This window comes from Metopolophium dirhodum, chromosome 1, assembly GCF_019925205.1.
Source record: "Metopolophium dirhodum isolate CAU chromosome 1, ASM1992520v1, whole genome shotgun sequence".
In the NCBI taxonomy this organism is placed as follows: Eukaryota; Metazoa; Arthropoda; class Insecta; order Hemiptera; family Aphididae; genus Metopolophium; species Metopolophium dirhodum.
In genome coordinates this window covers 14,548,196-14,570,124 of record NC_083560.1, presented here as the reverse complement: position 1 = coordinate 14,570,124, position 21,929 = coordinate 14,548,196, and the positions used below count along the sequence as shown (strand labels likewise).

General features: G+C 40.1%; 3 protein-coding genes across 3 annotated transcripts; all 3 read right to left on the bottom strand.

Annotated features, from left to right (window-relative positions):
- Positions 1–178: 178 nt before the first annotated feature.
- LOC132932925 (uncharacterized) lies at positions 179–2,650 on the bottom strand. Its single transcript, XM_060999270.1, has 3 exons — positions 2,568–2,650; positions 1,269–1,855; positions 179–327 (listed from the first exon to the last, which is right to left on the bottom strand). The coding sequence occupies exons 1-3, from the start codon at positions 2,648–2,650 to the stop codon at positions 179–181; spliced, it is 819 nt and encodes a 272-aa protein (XP_060855253.1).
- An 8,961-nt stretch (positions 2,651–11,611) lies between these two features.
- On the bottom strand, positions 11,612–14,082 carry LOC132932892 (uncharacterized). Its single transcript, XM_060999243.1, has 3 exons — positions 14,000–14,082; positions 12,701–13,287; positions 11,612–11,760 (listed from the first exon to the last, which is right to left on the bottom strand). Exons 1-3 carry the CDS (start codon positions 14,080–14,082, stop codon positions 11,612–11,614), a joined length of 819 nt encoding a protein of 272 aa, XP_060855226.1.
- Positions 14,083–17,327: 3,245 nt separating this feature from the next.
- On the bottom strand, positions 17,328–19,800 carry LOC132932873 (uncharacterized). Its single transcript, XM_060999225.1, has 3 exons — positions 19,718–19,800; positions 18,417–19,003; positions 17,328–17,476 (listed from the first exon to the last, which is right to left on the bottom strand). The coding sequence occupies exons 1-3, from the start codon at positions 19,798–19,800 to the stop codon at positions 17,328–17,330; spliced, it is 819 nt and encodes a 272-aa protein (XP_060855208.1).
- Between the last annotated feature and the right edge of the window lie 2,129 nt (positions 19,801–21,929).

Sequence of the window (21,929 nt, the reverse complement as noted above, 5' to 3'; positions counted from 1 at the left end):
CATTATTTTTTATTCAGATGAAAGATTTATTCGGATTTTAATAAATTGTAAACTGATGTGATAATGATAATTATTTAATAATATTTATTTATTTTCAACTATAGTTTTACAGTTTATTAAAAGTACCTTTACAATCTAACTAACATTCATCTGCATAAAAAATAATGTATTAAATATTTCAGGCTTTCAGATTAAGCTTTAGTATTCCTACTTTAACCATTGCATTGTTTACCTGGTACACGGATACATGTTTTGTTGAATAGAGTAACAGAATTATCAACATAATCGCCATTGCTGATGACAATGCTGAAAACATTATGGCTGCATCTATTAACAATTACAAATTTAATTCGTAATTAATATAGCCGTATACGAGTGAACATGGGTTGTGAATGTGGTTGATGTTCTGAAAGTGGAATGGAATCGTCTCAACGTTTCAAGTGTTCTACCAATATTTTGGGCATTACGAGTACTATAACAGTTTCTATACCTGATAACTGATATGGATATACAAATTGAAACTTTGGTTAGAGTTGTGAAAAATGTGTTGATTAAAGGATACGACACATTTACGGCCGTTTTAGGAATGACACGTTTTGTATCATATTTTTGTCATTATATAGGGGCATTCATCCAATGAGTAAGATGCAGGACATGTAGTTCAAATTTTCAGATGTTTTAACATAATATTTATTTAGGTACTGTTAACGGATGTTGTGGATGACAAAAGCATTGGAACAATTCCTGCAGTATTCTTTTATATACTAGCTTTGCAGAGTGGACTAACAGGTTTAGATCCAGAAAAGCGCTTTATAAGACTCTATCGTAATGTTTGTTTACTATGTGCTGTCCTACTGCATTATATCCACTATGTGGTTAATCCATTATTAATAATGTCTTTGTGTGCTTCTTCACTCAATAGGTAATATATTAATCACTAGCAAAAGTTTTTTAAAATTAATTTGATTTAATTGTTTTGACATATAAGAGCTCTTCAAGTATGTGGATTTATCATAGTGTATCCAATCACTATGTTCACTTCCTTGTTGTCTCACCATTCAGTTATTTTATGGCTACTGGCAGTTTCTTTTTTTAATATTGAAACCATTATAAAAGTGTTGGTATCACTAGCTGTCTGTTCATTGTTCTTAATTGATGCTTATTGCACAACTTTTTGGGAAAAATTACATGATTATGTGTACAATATCAAATTATTTGGCAATACGGTAATTTTAGAAATCCTTAACATTTATTTTATAATATAATACCAACTTTGAGATTCGCTTCAGTCTGAGTCCATTTGTGGCGTACTTGTAATGACTGAAGATACTCCGTCCGCCATCTTTTCCAAAATCCTTGTATCAGTTGCTGTACCATGTGCCAACGAAGGCTCGGAGCTTTTATATCGAGGTAATTGGTCTCCGGTAATGCGGTTAAAGGTTTTCCTATAATTAAGTGACCCGGGGTCAGTGCTTTCTTGTCACCATCGTGTGTTGATGCGGGAGTTAAAGTCCTTGAGTTTAATACTGTTTCCATCTGTGATAGCAAAGTTTTGGCTTCCCGGTCTTTTAATATAGACTCTCCTAAACTTCTTCGTAAATGATGGAATTTCATAGGTTTTACTCCTGCTCGCCATAGTCCACCCACATGTGGGGAATGCGGTGGAATGAATGACCGATCAATTCCAGCTTGAATTGTGTATGCATTAATATTTTGTTTGAATTCCCTTGATCCGAAAAAGTTCTTATGTTGTGCCGATGCTCCAACGAAATTTCGCTCATTATCAGAATGTATATGTAATGGACACCCGCGTCTTTCGATGAATATCCGTAACGCAGTGTGAAATAATTCAGTGCTTTTGTCGTAAAACATACAAATAAGGCGACATACGATTTATATATATATATGTTTTGATATGCGTGAATCGAAGTGCACTTGAAAAGGACCAGCATAATCGACTCCACACACAAGAAATATTGAAGATGAATTAGCTCAATTAACAGGAAGGGAGCCCATTAGCTGCTCGGAAGCTTGTACTTTCCATCTATAGCATGGGATACATTTAAAAATTATCTTTTGAATAACACTGCGAAAGCCCGGAATCTTATATTTTCTTTGCAAACTAGCTACTTTTTGCTGTGGTCTGGCATGGATAAACCGTCAGTGTTCCCTGTCCGTAATTAGTTCCACCAACTATGCTGTAGAAGGCAGAAAAATGGGATGACGTGCCTCATATTGCTTGTTTGAATTTTGTAGCCGACTTCCAACCCTCAATACATTATAGTCGTCGATGAATGGAACTTATGATTGTAATTTGCTGTTATTTAAACATTTCAAATGTTCAACTGGGCAATTTCAGTTGCAAACGCTTGAGCTTGAATAATTTTTACCCAGTACATCAACCCTCGTTTTACTTCCTCGACATTCAAATGTCCAGTCAGGCGGTATTTCTTTCGAGTAACTGCTCGGAATAGATACGCTGTCATCCGTTACAACCGTTCTAGTTTCGAAAATGTATTAATGATATCCTGAAATTCCTTTTGACTCTTGGTGTGGAAGTGTAATACCTTAACTGTCTTACGCTGTTTACAGGTTCCTCTTCATTGTTAAATAACTTTTGTTTTGTCCATTCGGTTTCTGGTTGTATCATCCCTGGAAGTCCACTCCATCACTGAGTACAATTAGTGATATTATCTGCGACGCCTAATCCACGAGAAATGAAATCCACCGGATTATCCATCCCATAAATGTGCCACCAATCATGTTTGTTTGTTAGTTCCCGGATTTCTTCAATACGATTTGCCACGAAAATTTTCCAAGTATCTGTAACACCTTCATTTCGAATCCAACTTAATACAATAGATGAGTCTGACTACATTAGAATCCGATCAAATTTAAGAATATCATTTAACGATTGGACTACAACCGTCATCAACTTGCTACCCAACAGTGCTGCACATAATTCTAGGCGAGGCATTATCACTGTCTTTAATGTGCTGAACAGCGCCCCCGGCGCGGATGGCATAACTGCGGGCATACTCCGAAAGGCATGGCCAGCCATCAGGGACCCTGTATCCAAACTTTATGGTTGGTGCCTACAGGACGTGCGTGTTCCCTGACTCGTGGAAAGCCGCCAGATTGATTATAATCCCAAAACCAGGGGATAAGGACCCGAGTCAGGTCAAATCATACAGACCCATCAGCCTCCCACCGTCACTTGGCAAAGCACTCGAGTCCCTGATTATTAAAAATATAACCGATGAGACTGACCTCGACTCGCACGATGAGCAACATGGGTTCACCACTGGTAAATCGACAATCAGCGCCAGAGAGCGTCTACCAGTGGGTCGATTCATCCAAAGCACGGTACATATTCGGCACCTTCCTTGACATCTCGGGGGCCTTTGACAACGTCAAATGGTCACCGCTGCTGTTAAGGCTGGTCGAAATGGGCGCGTCGCTAGGGACTTCGAGAATCGTGTGCTCATATCTTGAACACAGATGAGCTGACTTCGAAATGGAAGGAGTACACTACCGCCCCGCCGATTGGAACGCGGCTGCCCACAGGGGTCACAGCTTGGTCCGACGTTGTGGAAGGTCGCCATGACGCCGATCTACGCTCACTTCCTCCAATCGAAGACCTCGAAAGTCACGATGACATACTCATAATGGTCGGCGCAGCGAGACCTCCGCTAGCGTTCAAACGAACAGAAGGCCACCTCGACGACTTAAAGGCGTGGGCTGCCTGCTTTTGACTTGAGTTCTCAGCCGAGAAAAATCTGTTCCTATCGCTAAAGGGTGGCCTCAAGCCTGGTTACTCGGTGGGCTTCGGCTCAGCAGATTTAGCCCCGAGAATCGCTTCGGCGTCAACGGCGAAATACATTGATCCCCGAAAGAGCTATTGGGATCACGTGGTGGCCATCAGCTCCAAATCTGCCAGCCTCTATAGGAGACTCAGGAACCTTTACTCCGCCAATTGGAGAATGAAAAACACGGCAGCCAGAATGATTTACAGAGGCGTGTTCCTGCCCAGGGTAACTTACGCCTCAGAAATTTGGCCGAACGGAGCCAAACTCGAGAAGAATCGAAAGAAACACCTCAGCGCTCAGAGGGCACCGCTACTGGCCATAAAGGGGGCCTACAAAACGTCATCCACGAACTGTCCGGCAGTAGTAGCCAGAACAGTTCCACTCGACCTGGAAGTTAGACAACAGGCCTTAAGGACACACAGAGCCACTGTTAAGATCACCGAAGAAGAGCTGGCTCTCAAATCGAATAATCTTATGACAGAATGGCAAACCAGATACGACACGACTGAAAAAGGAAAATGGACTAAGTTCATGATACCCTCGGTTCGGGATAGACTCAATCTCCCACTGGTCCTTGACCATAATATCGTCCAGTTCCTCAAGGGCCACGGCGACTTCAGGGGCAAGCTCCGTGGTTTCAAGCTATCCAATGACCCGATCTGCGCCTGCGACAGAAAGCCAGAGACGGCCAGACACGTCTTGTGGTTCTGCCCAAGGACGAGGCGCGCCAGGGCCAGTCTTAAGGACGTCTTCGAAGAAGAAGGCATACCTTGGCCACCAGGAGACGGAACGTTCCTCTCCACGAAGAGGACATACGAAACATTAACTGTATTTGCTAAAGAAGCCCTCACCAACCGCACTGACTAAATAAATAAAATTATCCTTTTATTCAAATTTTTCCCAAAAAGTTGTGCAATAAGCATCAATTAAGAACAATGAACAGACAGCTAGTGATACCAACACTTTTATAATGGTTTCAATATTAAAAAAAGAAACTGCCAGTAGCCATAAAATAACTGAATGGTGAGACAACAAGGAAGTGAACATAGTGATTGGATACACTATGATAAATCCACATACTTGAAGAGCTCTTATATGTCAAAACAATTAAATCAAATTAATTTTAAAAAACTTTTGCTAGTGATTAATATATTACCTATTGAGTGAAAAAGCACACAAAGACATTATTAATAATGGATTAACCACATAGTGGATATAATGCAGTAGGACAGCACATAGTAAACAAACATTACGATAGAGTCTTATAAAGCGCTTTTCTGGATCTAAACATGTTAGTCCACTCTGCAAAGCTAGTATATAAAAGAATACTGCAGGAATTGTTCCAATGCTTTTGTCATCCACAACATCCGTTAACAGTACCTAAATAAATATTATGTTAAAACATCTGAAAATTGAACTACATGTCCTGCATCTTACTCATTGGATGAATGCCCCTATATAATGACAAAAATATGATACAAAACGTGTCATTCCTAAAACGGCCGTAAATGTGTCGTATCCTTTAATCAACACATTTTTCACAACTCTAACCAAAGTTTCAATTTGTATATCCATATCAGTTATCAGGTATAGAAACTGTTATAGTACTCGTAATGCCCAAAATATTGGTAGAACACTTGAAACGTTGAGACGATTCCATTCCACTTTCAGAACATCAACCACATTCACAACCCATGTTCACTCGTATACGGCTATATTAATTACGAATTAAATTTGTAATTGTAAATAGATGCAGCCATAATGTTTTCAGCATGATAAACAATGGCGATTATGTTGATTATTCTGTAACTCTATTCAACAAAACATGTATCCGTGTACCAGGTAAAAAATGCAATGGTTAAAGTAGGAATACTAAAGCTTAATCTGAAAGCCTGAAATATATAATACATTATTTTTTATTCAGATGAAAGATTTATTCGGATTTTAATAATTTGTAAACTGATGTGATAATGATAATTATTTAATAATATTTATTTATTTTCAACTATAGTTTTACAGTTTATTAAAAGTACCTTTACAATCTAACTAACATTCATCTGCATAAAAATAATGTATTAAATATTTCAGGCTTTCAGATTAAGCTTTAGTATTCCTACTTTAACCATTGCATTGTTTACCTGGTACACGGATACATTGTTTTGTTGAATAGAGTAACAGAATTATCAACATAATCGCCATTGCTGATGACATGCTGAAAACATTATGGCTGCATCTATTAACAATTACAAATTTAATTCGTAATTAATATAGCCGTATACGAGTGAACATGGGTTGTGAATGTGGTTGATGTTCTGAAAGTGGAATGGAATCGTCTCAACGTTTCAAGTGTTCTACCAATATTTTGGGCATTACGAGTACTATAACAGTTTCTATACCTGATAACTGATATGGATATACAAATTGAAACTTTGGTTAGAGAGTTGTGAAAAATGTGTTGATTAAAGGATACGACACATTTACGGCCGTTTTAGGAATGACACGTTTTGTATCATATTTTTGTCATTATATAGGGGCATTCATCCAATGAGTAAGATGCAGGACATGTAGTTCAATTTTCAGATGTTTTAACATAATATTTATTTAGGTACTGTTAACGGATGTTGTGGATGACAAAAGCATTGGAACAATTCCTGCAGTATTCTTTTATATACTAGCTTTGCAGAGTGGACTAACATGTTTAGATCCAGAAAAGCGCTTTATAAGACTCTATCGTAATGTTTGTTTACTATGTGCTGTCCTACTGCATTATATCCACTATGTGGTTAATCCATTATTAATAATGTCTTTGTGTGCTTCTTCACTCAATAGGTAATATATTAATCACTAGCAAAAGTTTTTTAAAATTAATTTGATTTAATTGTTTTGACATATAAGAGCTCTTCAAGTATGTGGATTTATCATAGTGTATCCAATCACTATGTTCACTTCCTTGTTGTCTCACCATTCAGTTATTTTATGGCTACTGGCAGTTTCTTTTTTTAATATTGAAACCATTATAAAAGTGTTGGTATCACTAGCTGTCTGTTCATTGTTCTTAATTGATGCTTATTGCACAACTTTTTGGGAAAAATTACATGATTATGTGTACAATATCAAATTATTTGGCAATACGGTAATTTTAGAAATCCTTAACATTTATTTTATAATATAATACCAACTTTGAGATTCGCTTCAGTCTGAGTCCATTTGTGGCGTACTTGTAATGACTGAAGATACTCCGTCCCGCCATCTTTTCCAAAATCCTTGTATCAGTTGCTGTACCATGTGCCAACGAAGGCTCGGAGCTTTTATATCGAGGTAATTGGTCTCCGGTAATGCGGTTAAAGGTTTTCCTATAATTAAGTGACCCGGGGTCAGTGCTTCTTGTCACCATCGTGTGTTGATGCGGAGTTAAAGTCCTTGAGTTTAATACTGTTTCCATCTGTGATAGCAAAGTTTTGGCTTCCCGGTCTTTTAATATAGACTCTCCTAAACTTCTTCGTAAATGATGGAATTTCATAGGTTTTACTCCTGCTCGCCATAGTCCACCCACATGTGGGGAATGCGGTGGAATGAATGACCGATCAATTCCAGCTTGAATTGTGTATGCATTAATATTTTGTTTGAATTCCCTTGATCCGAAAAAGTTCTTATGTTGTGCCGATGCTCCAACGAAATTTCGCTCATTATCAGAATGTATATGTAATGGACCACCCCGTCTTTCGATGAATATCCGTAACGCAGTGTGAAATAATTCAGTGCTTTTGTCGTAAAACATACAAATAAGGCGACATACGATTTATATATATATATGTTTTGATATGCGTGAATCGAAGTGCACTTGAAAAGGACCAGCATAATCGACTCCACACACAAGAAATATTGAAGATGAATTAGCTCAATTAACAGGAAGGGAGCCCATTAGCTGCTCGGAAGCTTGTACTTTCCATCTATAGCATGGGATACATTTAAAAATTATCTTTTGAATAACACTGCGAAAGCCCGGAATCTTATATTTTCTTTGCAAACTAGCTACTTTTTGCTGTGGTCTGGCATGGATAAACCGTCAGTGTTCCCTGTCCGTAATTAGTTCCACCAACTATGCTGTAGAAGGCAGAAAAATGGGATGACGTGCCTCATATTGCTTGTTTGAATTTTGTAGCCGACTTCCAACCCTCAATACATTATAGTCGTCGATGAATGGAACTTATGATTGTAATTTGCTGTTATTTAAACATTTCAAATGTTCAACTGGGCAATTTCAGTTGCAAACGCTTGAGCTTGAATAATTTTTACCCAGTACATCAACCCTCGTTTTACTTCCTCGACATTCAAATGTCCAGTCAGGCGGTATTTCTTTCGAGTAACTGCTCGGAATAGATACGCTGTCATCCGTTACAACCGTTCTAGTTTCGAAAATGTATTAATGATATCCTGAAATTCCTTTTGACTCTTGGTGTGGAAGTGTAATACCTTAACTGTCTTACGCTGTTTACAGGTTCCTCTTCATTGTTAAATAACTTTTGTTTTGTCCATTCGGTTTCTGGTTGTATCATCCCTGGAAGTCCACTCCATCACTGAGTACAATTAGTGATATTATCTGCGACGCCTAATCCACGAGAAATGAAATCCACCGGATTATCCATCCCATAAATGTGCCACCAATCATGTTTGTTTGTTAGTTCCCGGATTTCTTCAATACGATTTGCCACGAAAATTTTCCAAGTATCTGTAACACCTTCATTTCGAATCCAACTTAATACAATAGATGAGTCTGACTACATTAGAATCCGATCAAATTTAAGAATATCATTTAACGATTGGACTACAACCGTCATCAACTTGCTACCACAACAGTGCTGCACATAATTCTAGGCGAGGCATTATCACTGTCTTTAATGTGCTGAACAGCGCCCCCGGCGCGGATGGCATAACTGCGGGCATACTCCGAAAGGCATGGCCAGCCATCAGGGACCCTGTATCCAAACTTTATGGTTGGTGCCTACAGGACGGCGTGTTCCCTGACTCGTGGAAAGCCGCCAGATTGATTATAATCCCAAAACCAGGGGATAAGGACCCGAGTCAGGTCAAATCATACAGACCCATCAGCCTCCCACCGTCACTTGGCAAAGCACTCGAGTCCCTGATTATTAAAAATATAACCGATGAGACTGACCTCGACTCGCACGATGAGCAACATGGGTTCACCACTGGTAAATCGACAATCAGCGCCTTAGAGAGCGTCTACCAGTGGGTCGATTCATCCAAAGCACGGTACATATTCGGCACCTTCCTTGACATCTCGGGGGCCTTTGACAACGTCAAATGGTCACCGCTGCTGTTAAGGCTGGTCGAAATGGGCGCGTCGCTAGGGACTTCGAGAATCGTGTGCTCATATCTTGAACACAGATGAGCTGACTTCGAAATGGAAGGAGTACACTACCGCCCCGCCGATTGGAACGCGGCTGCCCACAGGGGTCACAGCTTGGTCCGACGTTGTGGAAGGTCGCCATGACGCCGATCTACGCTCACTTCCTCCAATCGAAGACCTCGAAAGTCACGATGACATACTCATAATGGTCGGCGCAGCGAGACCTCCGCTAGCGTTCAAACGAACAGAAGGCCACCTCGACGACTTAAAGGCGTGGGCTGCCTGCTTTTGACTTGAGTTCTCAGCCGAGAAAAATCTGTTCCTATCGCTAAAGGGTGGCCTCAAGCCTGGTTACTCGGTGGGCTTCGGCTCAGCAGATTTAGCCCCGAGAATCGCTTCGGCGTCAACGGCGAAATACATTGATCCCCGAAAGAGCTATTGGGATCACGTGGTGGCCATCAGCTCCAAATCTGCCAGCCTCTATAGGAGACTCAGGAACCTTTACTCCGCCAATTGGAGAATGAAAAACACGGCAGCCAGAATGATTTACAGAGGCGTGTTCCTGCCCAGGGTAACTTACGCCTCAGAAATTTGGCCGAACGGAGCCAAACTCGAGAAGAATCGAAAGAAACACCTCAGCGCTCAGAGGGCACCGCTACTGGCCATAAAGGGGGCCTACAAAACGTCATCCACGAACTGTCCGGCAGTAGTAGCCAGAACAGTTCCACTCGACCTGGAAGTTAGACAACAGGCCTTAAGGACACACAGAGCCACTGTTAAGATCACCGAAGAAGAGCTGGCTCTCAAATCGAATAATCTTATGACAGAATGGCAAACCAGATACGACACGACTGAAAAAGGAAAATGGACTAAGTTCATGATACCCTCGGTTCGGGATAGACTCAATCTCCCACTGGTCCTTGACCATAATATCGTCCAGTTCCTCAAGGGCCACGGCGACTTCAGGGGCAAGCTCCGTGGTTTCAAGCTATCCAATGACCCGATCTGCGCCTGCGACAGAAAGCCAGAGACGGTCAGACACGTCTTGTGGTTCTGCCCAAGGACGAGGCGCGCCAGGGCCAGTCTTAAGGACGTCTTCGAAGAAGAAGGCATACCTTGGCCACCAGGAGACGGAACGTTCCTCTCCACGAAGAGGACATACGAAACATTAACTGTATTTGCTAAAGAAGCCCTCACCAACCGCACTGACTAAATAAATAAAATTATCCTTTTATTCAAATTTTTCCCAAAAAGTTGTGCAATAAGCATCAATTAAGAACGATGAACAGACAGCTAGTGATACCAACACTTTTATAATGGTTTCAATATTAAAAAAAGAAACTGCCAGTAGCCATAAAATAACTGAATGGTGAGACAACAAGGAAGTGAACATAGTGATTGGATACACTATGATAAATCCACATACTTGAAGAGCTCTTATATGTCAAAACAATTAAATCAAATTAATTTTAAAAAACTTTTGCTAGTGATTAATATATTACCTATTGAGTGAAAAAGCACACAAAGACATTATTAATAATGGATTAACCACATAGTGGATATAATGCAGTAGGACAGCACATAGTAAACAAACATTACGATAGAGTCTTATAAAGCGCTTTTCTGGATCTAAACATGTTAGTCCACTCTGCAAAGCTAGTATATAAAAGAATACTGCAGGAATTGTTCCAATGCTTTTGTCATCCACAACATCCGTTAACAGTACCTAAATAAATATTATGTTAAAACATCTGAAAATTGAACTACATGTCCTGCATCTTACTCATTGGATGAATGCCCCTATATAATGACAAAAATATGATACAAAACGTGTCATTCCTAAAACGGCCGTAAATGTGTCGTATCCTTTAATCAACACATTTTTCACAACTCTAACCAAAGTTTCAATTTGTATATCCATATCAGTTATCAGGTATAGAAACTGTTATAGTACTCGTAATGCCCAAAATATTGGTAGAACACTTGAAACGTTGAGACGATTCCATTCCACTTTCAGAACATCAACCACATTCACAACCCATGTTCACTCGTATACGGCTATATTAATTACGAATTAAATTTGTAATTGTAAATAGATGCAGCCATAATGTTTTCAGCATGATAAACAATGGCGATTATGTTGATTATTCTGTTACTCTATTCAACAAAACATGTATCCGTGTACCAGGTAAAAAATGCAATGGTTAAAGTAGGAATACTAAAGCTTAATCTGAAAGCCTGAAATATATAATACATTATTTTTTATTCGGATGAAAGATTTATTCGGATTTTAATAAATTGTAAACTGATGTGATAATGATAATTATTTAATAATATTTATTTATTTTCAACTATAGTTTTACAGTTTATTAAAAGTACCTTTACAATCTAACTAACATTCATCTGCATAAAAAATAATGTATTAAATATTTCAGGCTTTCAGATTAAGCTTTAGTATTCCTACTTTAACCATTGCATTGTTTACCTGGTACACGGATACATGTTTTGTTGAATAGAGTAACAGAATTATCAACATAATCGCCATTGCTGATGACAATGCTGAAAACATTATGGCTGCATCTATTAACAATTACAAATTTAATTCGTAATTAATATAGCCGTATACGAGTGAACATGGGTTGTGAATGTGGTTGATGTTCTGAAAGTGGAATGGAATCGTCTCAACGTTTCAAGTGTTCTACCAATATTTTGGGCATTACGAGTACTATAACAGTTTCTATACCTGATAACTGATATGGATATACAAATTGAAACTTTGGTTAGAGTTGTGAAAAATGTGTTGATTAAAGGATACGACACATTTACGGCCGTTTTAGGAATGACACGTTTTGTATCATATTTTTGTCATTATATAGGGGCATTCATCCAATGAGTAAGATGCAGGACATGTAGTTCAATTTTCAGATGTTTTAACATAATATTTATTTAGGTACTGTTAACGGATGTTGTGGATGACAAAAGCATTGGAACAATTCCTGCAGTATTCTTTTATATACTAGCTTTGCAGAGTGGACTAACATGTTTAGATCCAGAAAAGCGCTTTATAAGACTCTATCGTAATGTTTGTTTACTATGTGCTGTCCTACTGCATTATATCCACTATGTGGTTAATCCATTATTAATAATGTCTTTGTGTGCTTCTTCACTCAATAGGTAATATATTAATCACTAGCAAAAGTTTTTTAAAATTAATTTGATTTAATTGTTTTGACATATAAGAGCTCTTCAAGTATGTGGATTTATCATAGTGTATCCAATCACTATGTTCACTTCCTTGTTGTCTCACCATTCAGTTATTTTATGGCTACTGGCAGTTTCTTTTTTTAATATTGAAACCATTATAAAAGTGTTGGTATCACTAGCTGTCTGTTCATTGTTCTTAATTGATGCTTATTGCACAACTTTTTGGGAAAAATTACATGATTATGTGTACAATATCAAATTATTTGGCAATACGGTAATTTTAGAAATCCTTAACATTTATTTTATAATATAATACCAACTTTGAGATTCGCTTCAGTCTGAGTCCATTTGTGGCGTACTTGTAATGACTGAAGATACTCCGTCCGCCATCTTTTCCAAAATCCTTGTATCAGTTGTTGTACCATGTGCCAACGAAGGCTCGGAGCTTTTATATCGAGGTAATTGGTCTCCGGTAATGCGGTTAAAGGTTTTCCTATAATTAAGTGACCCGGGGTCAGTGCTTTCTTGTCACCATCGTGTGTTGATGCGGGAGTTAAAGTCCTTGAGTTTAATACTGTTTCCATCTGTGATAGCAAAGTTTTGGCTTCCCGGTCTTTTAATATAGACTCTCCTAAACTTCTTCGTAAATGATGGAATTTCATAGGTTTTACTCCTGCTCGCCATAGTCCACCCACATGTGGGGAATGCGGTGGAATGAATGACCGATCAATTCCAGCTTGAATTGTGTATGCATTAATATTTTGTTTGAATTCCCTTGATCCGAAAAAGTTCTTATGTTGTGCCGATGCTCCAACGAAATTTCGCTCATTATCAGAATGTATATGTAATGGACACCCGCGTCTTTCGATGAATATCCGTAACGCAGTGTGAAATAATTCAGTGCTTTTGTCGTAAAACATACAAATAAGGCGACATACGATTTATATATATATATGTTTTGATATGCGTGAATCGAAGTGCACTTGAAAAGGACCAGCATAATCGACTCCACACACAAGAAATATTGAAGATGAATTAGCTCAATTAACAGGAAGGGAGCCCATTAGCTGCTCGGAAGCTTGTACTTTCCATCTATAGCATGGGATACATTTAAAAATTATCTTTTGAATAACACTGCGAAAGCCCGGAATCTTATATTTTCTTTGCAAACTAGCTACTTTTTGCTGTGGTCTGGCATGGATAAACCGTCAGTGTTCCCTGTCCGTAATTAGTTCCACCAACTATGCTGTAGAAGGCAGAAAAATGGGATGACGTGCCTCATATTGCTTGTTTGAATTTTGTAGCCGACTTCCAACCCTCAATACATTATAGTCGTCGATGAATGGAACTTATGATTGTAATTTGCTGTTATTTAAACATTTCAAATGTTCAACTGGGCAATTTCAGTTGCAAACGCTTGAGCTTGAATAATTTTTACCCAGTACATCAACCCTCGTTTTACTTCCTCGACATTCAAATGTCCAGTCAGGCGGTATTTCTTTCGAGTAACTGCTCGGAATAGATACGCTGTCATCCGTTACAACCGTTCTAGTTTCGAAAATGTATTAATGATATCCTGAAATTCCTTTTGACTCTTGGTGTGGAAGTGTAATACCTTAACTGTCTTACGCTGTTTACAGGTTCCTCTTCATTGTTAAATAACTTTTGTTTTGTCCATTCGGTTTCTGGTTGTATCATCCCTGGAAGTCCACTCCATCACTGAGTACAATTAGTGATATTATCTGCGACGCCTAATCCACGAGAAATGAAATCCACCGGATTATCCATCCCATAAATGTGCCACCAATCATGTTTGTTTGTTAGTTCCCGGATTTCTTCAATACGATTTGCCACGAAAATTTTCCAAGTATCTGTAACACCTTCATTTCGAATCCAACTTAATACAATAGATGAGTCTGACTACATTAGAATCCGATCAAATTTAAGAATATCATTTAACGATTGGACTACAACCGTCATCAACTTGCTACCCAACAGTGCTGCACATAATTCTAGGCGAGGCATTATCACTGTCTTTAATGTGCTGAACAGCGCCCCCGGCGCGGATGGCATAACTGCGGGCATACTCCGAAAGGCATGGCCAGCCATCAGGGACCCTGTATCCAAACTTTATGGTTGGTGCCTACAGGACGGCGTGTTCCCTGACTCGTGGAAAGCCGCCAGATTGATTATAATCCCAAAACCAGGGGATAAGGACCCGAGTCAGGTCAAATCATACAGACCCATCAGCCTCCCACCGTCACTTGGCAAAGCACTCGAGTCCCTGATTATTAAAAATATAACCGATGAGACTGACCTCGACTCGCACGATGAGCAACATGGGTTCACCACTGGTAAATCGACAATCAGCGCCTTAGAGAGCGTCTACCAGTGGGTCGATTCATCCAAAGCACGGTACATATTCGGCACCTTCCTTGACATCTCGGGGGCCTTTGACAACGTCAAATGGTCACCGCTGCTGTTAAGGCTGGTCGAAATGGGCGCGTCGCTAGGGACTTCGAGAATCGTGTGCTCATATCTTGAACACAGATGAGCTGACTTCGAAATGGAAGGAGTACACTACCGCCCCGCCGATTGGAACGCGGCTGCCCACAGGGGTCACAGCTTGGTCCGACGTTGTGGAAGGTCGCCATGACGCCGATTTACGCTCACTTCCTCCAATCGAAGACCTCGAAAGTCACGATGACATACTCATAATGGTCGGCGCAGCGAGACCTCCGCTAGCGTTCAAACGAACAGAAGGCCACCTCGACGACTTAAAGGCGTGGGCTGCCTGCTTTTGACTTGAGTTCTCAGCCGAGAAAAATCTGTTCCTATCGCTAAAGGGTGGCCTCAAGCCTGGTTACTCGGTGGGCTTCGGCTCAGCAGATTTAGCCCCGAGAATCGCTTCGGCGTCAACGGCGAAATACATTGATCCCCGAAAGAGCTATTGGGATCACGTGGTGGCCATCAGCTCCAAATCTGCCAGCCTCTATAGGAGACTCAGGAACCTTTACTCCGCCAATTGGAGAATGAAAAACACGGCAGCCAGAATGATTTACAGAGGCGTGTTCCTGCCCAGGGTAACTTACGCCTCAGAAATTTGGCCGAACGGAGCCAAACTCGAGAAGAATCGAAAGAAACACCTCAGCGCTCAGAGGGCACCGCTACTGGCCATAAAGGGGGCCTACAAAACGTCATCCACGAACTGTCCGGCAGTAGTAGCCAGAACAGTTCCACTCGACCTGGAAGTTAGACAACAGGCCTTAAGGACACACAGAGCCACTGTTAAGATCACCGAAGAAGAGCTGGCTCTCAAATCGAATAATCTTATGACAGAATGGCAAACCAGATACGACACGACTGAAAAAGGAAAATGGACTAAGTTCATGATACCCTCGGTTCGGGATAGACTCAATCTCCCACTGGTCCTTGACCATAATATCGTCCAGTTCCTCAAGGGCCACGGCGACTTCAGGGGCAAGCTCCGTGGTTTCAAGCTATCCAATGACCCGATCTGCGCCTGCGACAGAAAGCCAGAGACGGTCAGACACGTCTTGTGGTTCTGCCCAAGGACGAGGCGCGCCAGGGCCAGTCTTAAGGACGTCTTCGAAGAAGAAGGCATACCTTGGCCACCAGGAGACGGAACGTTCCTCTCCACGAAGAGGACATACGAAACATTAACTGTATTTGCTAAAGAAGCCCTCACCAACCGCACTGACTAAATAAATAAAATTATCCTTTTATTCAAATTTTTCCCAAAAAGTTGTGCAATAAGCATCAATTAAGAACAATGAACAGACAGCTAGTGATACCAACACTTTTATAATGGTTTCAATATTAAAAAAAGAAACTGCCAGTAGCCATAAAATAACTGAATGGTGAGACAACAAGGAAGTGAACATAGTGATTGGATACACTATGATAAATCCACATACTTGAAGAGCTCTTATATGTCAAAACAATTAAATCAAATTAATTTTAAAAAACTTTTGCTAGTGATTAATATATTACCTATTGAGTGAAAAAGCACACAAAGACATTATTAATAATGGATTAACCACATAGTGGATATAATGCAGTAGGACAGCACATAGTAAACAAACATTACGATAGAGTCTTATAAAGCGCTTTTCTGGATCTAAACATGTTAGTCCACTCTGCAAAGCTAGTATATAAAAGAATACTGCAGGAATTGTTCCAATGCTTTTGTCATCCACAACATCCGTTAACAGTACCTAAATAAATATTATGTTAAAACATCTGAAAATTGAACTACATGTCCTGCATCTTACTCATTGGATGAATGCCCCTATATAATGACAAAAATATGATACAAAACGTGTCATTCCTAAAACGGCCGTAAATGTGTCGTATCCTTTAATCAACACATTTTTCACAACTCTAACCAAAGTTTCAATTTGTATATCCATATCAGTTATCAGGTATAGAAACTGTTATAGTACTCGTAATGCCCAAAATATTGGTAGAACACTTGAAACGTTGAGACGATTCCATTCCACTTTCAGAACATCAACCACATTCACAACCCATGTTCACTCGTATACGGCTATATTAATTACGAATTAAATTTGTAATTGTAAATAGATGCAGCCATAATGTTTTCAGCATGATAAACAATGGCGATTATGTTGATTATTCTGTTACTCTATTCAACAAAACATGTATCCGTGTACCAGGTAAAAAATGCAATGGTTAAAGTAGGAATACTAAAGCTTAATCTGAAAGCCTGAAATATATAATACATTATTTTTTATTCGGATGAAAGATTTATTCGGAATTTAATAAATTGTAAACTGATGTGATAATGATAATTATTTAATAATATTTATTTATTTTCAACTATAGTTTTACAGTTTATTAAAAGTACCTTTACAATCTAACTAACATTCATCTGCATAAAAAATAATGTATTAAATATTTCAGGCTTTCAGATTAAGCTTTAGTATTCCTACTTTAACCATTGCATTGTTTACCTGGTACACGGATACATGTTTTGTTGAATAGAGTAACAGAATTATCAACATAATCGCCATTGCTGATGACAATGCTGAAAACATTATGGCTGCATCTATTAACAATTACAAATTTAATTCGTAATTAATATAGCCGTATACGAGTGAACATGGGTTGTGAATGTGGTTGATGTTCTGAAAGTGGAATGGAATCGTCTCAACGTTTCAAGTGTTCTACCAATATTTTGGGCATTACGAGTACTATAACAGTTTCTATACCTGATAACTGATATGGATATACAAATTGAAACTTTGGTTAGAGTTGTGAAAAATGTGTTGATTAAAGGATACGACACATTTACGGCCGTTTTAGGAATGACACGTTTTGTATCATATTTTTGTCATTATATAGGGGCATTCATCCAATGAGTAAGATGCAGGACATGTAGTTCAATTTTCAGATGTTTTAACATAATATTTATTTAGGTACTGTTAATGGATGTTGTGGATGACAAAAGCATTGGAACAATTCCTGCAGTATTCTTTTATATACTAGCTTTGCAGAGTGGACTAACAGGTTTAGATCCAGAAAAGCGCTTTATAAGACTCTATCGTAATGTTTGTTTACTATGTGCTGTCCTACTGCATTATATCCACTATGTGGTTAATCCATTATTAATAATGTCTTTGTGTGCTTCTTCACTCAATAGGTTAACCTACAGTGAGCAATGAAGCAAAAGCACAAACCACAGACAACATAGAAAAAAAAACACACAAAACACACAAATAGCCAATGAAACACAATCAAAACGGGGAGGAAAAAACTAGGAGGGACAAGTCTGTGAACACGAGCGGGGGGAGCATCCAGTCACTAGAAGCATAGCAGGATCGTCGTGTGTGTCGTGTGTGTGAGAAAAAGCTGTCTGTTCATTGTTCTTAATTGATGCTTATTGCACAACTTTTTGGGAAAAATTACATGATTATGTGTACAATATCAAATTATTTGGCAATACGGTAATTTTAGAAATCCTTAACATTTATTTTATAATATAATACCAACTTTGAGATTCGCTTCAGTCTGAGTCCATTTGTGGCGTACTTGTAATGACTGAAGATACTCCGTCCGCCATCTTTTCCAAAATCCTTGTATCAGTTGCTGTACCATGTGCCAACGAAGGCTCGGAGCTTTTATATCGAGGTAATTGGTCTCCGGTAATGCGGTTAAAGGTTTTCCTATAATTAAGTGACCCGGGGTCAGTGCTTTCTTGTCACCATCGTGTGTTGATGCGGGAGTTAAAGTCCTTGAGTTTAATACTGTTTCCATCTGTGATAGCAAAGTTTTGGCTTCCCGGTCTTTTAATATAGACTCTCCTAAACTTCTTCGTAAATGATGGAATTTCATAGGTTTTACTCCTGCTCGCCATAGTCCACCCACATGTGGGGAATGCGGTGGAATGAATGACCGATCAATTCCAGCTTGAATTGTGTATGCATTAATATTTTGTTTGAATTCCCTTGATCCGAAAAAGTTCTTATGTTGTGCCGATGCTCCAACGAAATTTCGCTCATTATCAGAATGTATATGTAATGGACACCCGCGTCTTTCGATGAATATCCGTAACGCAGTGTGAAATAATTCAGTGCTTTTGTCGTAAAACATACAAATAAGGCGACATACGATTTATATATATATATATGTTTTGATATGCGTGAATCGAAGTGCACTTGAAAAGGACCAGCATAATCGACTCCACACACAAGAAATATTGAAGATGAATTAGCTCAATTAACAGGAAGGGAGCCCATTAGCTGCTCGGAAGCTTGTACTTTCCATCTATAGCATGGGATACATTTAAAAATTATCTTTTGAATAACACTGCGAAAGCCCGGAATCTTATATTTTCTTTGCAAACTAGCTACTTTTTGCTGTGGTCTGGCATGGATAAACCGTCAGTGTTCCCTGTCCGTAATTAGTTCCACCAACTATGCTGTAGAAGGCAGAAAAATGGGATGACGTGCCTCATATTGCTTGTTTGAATTTTGTAGCCGACTTCCAACCCTCAATACATTATAGTCGTCGATGAATGGAACTTATGATTGTAATTTGCTGTTATTTAAACATTTCAAATGTTCAACTGGGCAATTTCAGTTGCAAACGCTTGAGCTTGAATAATTTTTACCCAGTACATCAACCCTCGTTTTACTTCCTCGACATTCAAATGTCCAGTCAGGCGGTATTTCTTTCGAGTAACTGCTCGGAATAGATACGCTGTCATCCGTTACAACCGTTCTAGTTTCGAAAATGTATTAATGATATCCTGAAATTCCTTTTGACTCTTGGTGTGGAAGTGTAATACCTTAACTGTCTTACGCTGTTTACAGGTTCCTCTTCATTGTTAAATAACTTTTGTTTTGTCCATTCGGTTTCTGGTTGTATCATCCCTGGAAGTCCACTCCATCACTGAGTACAATTAGTGATATTATCTGCGACGCCTAATCCACGAGAAATGAAATCCACCGGATTATCCATCCCATAAATGTGCCACCAATCATGTTTGTTTGTTAGTTCCCGGATTTCTTCAATACGATTTGCCACGAAAATTTTCCAAGTATCTGTAACACCTTCATTTCGAATCCAACTTAATACAATAGATGAGTCTGACTACATTAGAATCCGATCAAATTTAAGAATATCATTTAACGATTGGACTACAACCGTCATCAACTTGCTACCCAACAGTGCTGCACATAATTCTAGGCGAGGCATTATCACTGTCTTTAATGTGCTGAACAGCGCCCCCGGCGCGGATGGCATAACTGCGGGCATACTCCGAAAGGCATGGCCAGCCATCAGGGACCCTGTATCCAAACTTTATGGTTGGTGCCTACAGGACGGCGTGTTCCCTGACTCGTGGAAAGCCGCCAGATTGATTATAATCCCAAAACCAGGGGATAAGGACCCGAGTCAGGTCAAATCATACAGACCCATCAGCCTCCCACCGTCACTTGGCAAAGCACTCGAGTCCCTGATTATTAAAAATATAACCGATGAGACTGACCTCGACTCGCACGATGAGCAACATGGGTTCACCACTGGTAAATCGACAATCAGCGCCTTAGAGAGCGTCTACCAGTGGGTCGATTCATCCAAAGCACGGTACATATTCGGCACCTTCCTTGACATCTCGGGGGCCTTTGACAACGTCAAATGGTCACCGCTGCTGTTAAGGCTGGTCGAAATGGGCGCGTCGCTAGGGACTTCGAGAATCGTGTGCTCATATCTTGAACACAGATGAGCTGACTTCGAAATGGAAGGAGTACACTACCGCCCCGCCGATTGGAACGCGGCTGCCCACAGGGGTCACAGCTTGGTCCGACGTTGTGGAAGGTCGCCATGACGCCGATCTACGCTCACTTCCTCCAATCGAAGACCTCGAAAGTCACGATGACATACTCATAATGGTCGGCGCAGCGAGACCTCCGCTAGCGTTCAAACGAACAGAAGGCCACCTCGACGACTTAAAGGCGTGGGCTGCCTGCTTTTGACTTGAGTTCTCAGCCGAGAAAAATCTGTTCCTATCGCTAAAGGGTGGCCTCAAGCCTGGTTACTCGGTGGGCTTCGGCTCAGCAGATTTAGCCCCGAGAATCGCTTCGGCGTCAACGGCGAAATACATTGATCCCCGAAAGAGCTATTGGGATCACGTGGTGGCCATCAGCTCCAAATCTGCCAGCCTCTATAGGAGACTCAGGAACCTTTACTCCGCCAATTGGAGAATGAAAAACACGGCAGCCAGAATGATTTACAGAGGCGTGTTCCTGCCCAGGGTAACTTACGCCTCAGAAATTTGGGCGAACGGAGCCAAACTCGAGAAGAATCGAAAGAAACACCTCAGCGCTCAGAGGGCACCGCTACTGGCCATAAAGGGGGCCTACAAAACGTCATCCACGAACTGTCCGGCAGTAGTAGCCAGAACAGTTCCACTCGACCTGGAAGTTAGACAACAGGCCTTAAGGACACACAGAGCCACTGTTAAGATCACCGAAGAAGAGCTGGCTCTCAAATCGAATAATCTTATGACAGAATGGCAAACCAGATACGACACGACTGAAAAAGGAAAATGGACTAAGTTCATGATACCCTCGGTTCGGGATAGACTCAATCTCCCACTGGTCCTTGACCATAATATCGTCCAGTTCCTCAAGGGCCACGGCGACTTCAGGGGCAAGCTCCGTGGTTTCAAGCTATCCAATGACCCGATCTGCGCCTGCGACAGAAAGCCAGAGACGGCCAGACACGTCTTGTGGTTCTGCCCAAGGACGAGGCGCGCCAGGGCCAGTCTTAAGGACGTCTTCGAAGAAGAAGGCATACCTTGGCCACCAGGAGACGGAACGTTCCTCTCCACGAAGAGGACATACGAAACATTAACTGTATTTGCTAAAGAAGCCCTCACCAACCGCACTGACTAAATAAATAAAATTATCCTTTTATTCAAATTTTTCCCAAAAAGTTGTGCAATAAGCATCAATTAAGAACAATGAACAGACAGCTAGTGATACCAACACTTTTAT